Source organism: Echinops telfairi, unplaced genomic scaffold (genome assembly GCF_000313985.2).
Source record: "Echinops telfairi isolate 266 unplaced genomic scaffold, ASM31398v2 ScPeMD7_11;HRSCAF=52, whole genome shotgun sequence".
In the NCBI taxonomy this organism is placed as follows: domain Eukaryota; kingdom Metazoa; phylum Chordata; class Mammalia; order Afrosoricida; family Tenrecidae; genus Echinops; species Echinops telfairi.
This window is the reverse complement of record NW_022103908.1, coordinates 10500202-10501979: the sequence shown is the minus strand read 5'-3', so window position 1 is coordinate 10501979 and position 1778 is coordinate 10500202. Positions and strand designations below refer to the sequence as shown.

Here is a 1778-nt window from a genome sequence, read left to right as displayed (position 1 = left end):
TGCTGCTGCTGCTACTCTTAATATCAGAGCTGTGTTCTGGACCCAGGAAGTTCACTGCATGGGGATCTGGGGTTCAGCTCTTGCTGGTAATGAGATCCCGCCTCCTGCTTCTCAGAGGGATCATTTTATACACAGCAGGATGGCATTCCATGGAATGCTGTTCCCAGTTGCTCACAAGTGAATCCTATCAGAATCTTTCCCCACCTTCTTACTGGACCCACATGGGCAAAGGTCGTTGGGTGGAAATTACAGACTGGCTAGAAGAGCCATGTTTAATAATCTTCTGCCCCTGCAATAAGGCCAAAACAATTCTTAACAGCCTTCTTCATAGAAATACCAAATAGTGCAGAGACCCTGCATCTGACTAGACAGGATTAGTCGTTACACTTCACTGTTTTTCTGGCTCATCTTTCTGCTCCTATACATGTACACATTTACGCACTCACATTTTGAAGATGACTATTAGGAGCTTTAGTCCAGTTCTTGGTTTTTCCACTTTAGGGGAACCAGATGATGTGAAAATGGAAGTCAGAATCCCTATGTAATCAAAATTTGTGAATGAACTAGTCACAAAAGTGCCTTCCAATGTATGTATGATGCGATCTGGTAGCTAAGTTATAAGAGCTTGTTTTTTACACCAGCCGAACGGAAAGTCTAGAGCTATGTGTAAACTGTTTTAAAGTGTGGCCTTCAAGATAAGGTTGAAGATGATTAGTTAAAAGTTACCAAAGTGCCCCTTAAATTTTCTTATTCCTTACTTTCCTAGCTATTATAGCTACATATTTCATGTTTTGAAAGGTGACAAAATCATATTTGTGAATAATTGGAACAAGGTCTTGAATGGAGAGTACCCTCTAAATTTTAAAGGTAGATCATTTATAGTTCATGGAATGGGACCAGAAGGTGGCCACTGTTTACCTCTGATCATTTTCCTGAGCAGCCATCGTTTTAAAATGTTTGCTGTAAAAAGAAATATATATTTGACATCAGCATTTGCACTTTATTTTCATAGCGAGCGTGATGCACTTGAACAGGAAGTCACTGAGTTTAGGAGGAAATATGACATACTTGAAGCCTCTCACAAAACTCAAGTTAAAGAAAGAAGTGACTTCTCAAAAGAGGTAAGCTTGTCGAGTCCCTTGAATTGTATTAAACCACAGTAGTAGAAACTCGCCCGGGGCAGAACTGTGGAAGGGACAAATGACCTTTGTTGATGAGATTGCCAGAAAAGAAGGGCCTTCTGGTAACTCTGTTTGGACCACAGATTGAAGGTAAGAATTTGTCATTTGTAAAGGAGAAGTCTGCTCTCGTAAGTACGGAAGCACCGTGACAGAAGTAAGATGGCACTGCTCTTGAACTGTTGTCTCCACGTCTACATAGGTGGCCACTTTACAGCAGACGGTTACGTTACTGCAAAAAGATAAAGAGTATCTCAATCGCCAAAACATGGAGCTCAATGTGCGCTGTGCCCATGAAGAGGACCGCCTGGAGAGACTGCAGGCTCAGCTGGAGGAAACCAAGAAGTCCAGAGAAGAGATGTATGAAAAATATGTGACATCCAGGCAAGCTTTCCATTATCTTTCACGCAGATAGCTATAAATAAACACCATGCTCCCCGAGGGACCTCGTGGCTGGCGTGGGGGAAGAATAGTTTATTTTGTTTCGGTCTAAGTCTGGGATGACACTAAGATAGTATTTCATTTTCTTTTGTTTGTTTGTTTGTTTTCTAAGCTAGTGGGGGTTTTTCCCAACATAAACATCCAAAAGTATTTTTCTTT

General features: G+C 41.3%; 1 protein-coding gene across 2 annotated transcripts in view; it reads left to right on the top strand.

Annotated features, from left to right (window-relative positions):
• Positions 1 to 1778, top strand: part of PIBF1 (progesterone immunomodulatory binding factor 1) — a 295171-nt gene that overhangs the window by 62041 nt on the left and 231352 nt on the right. For both annotated transcript variants that reach the window (XM_045287163.1, XM_045287164.1), the window contains exons 7-8: positions 1013 to 1121; positions 1381 to 1562. In XM_045287163.1, the coding sequence (XP_045143098.1) occupies positions 1013 to 1121; positions 1381 to 1562 (291 nt within the window). The remainder of the gene's footprint in view (positions 1 to 1012; positions 1122 to 1380; positions 1563 to 1778) is intronic.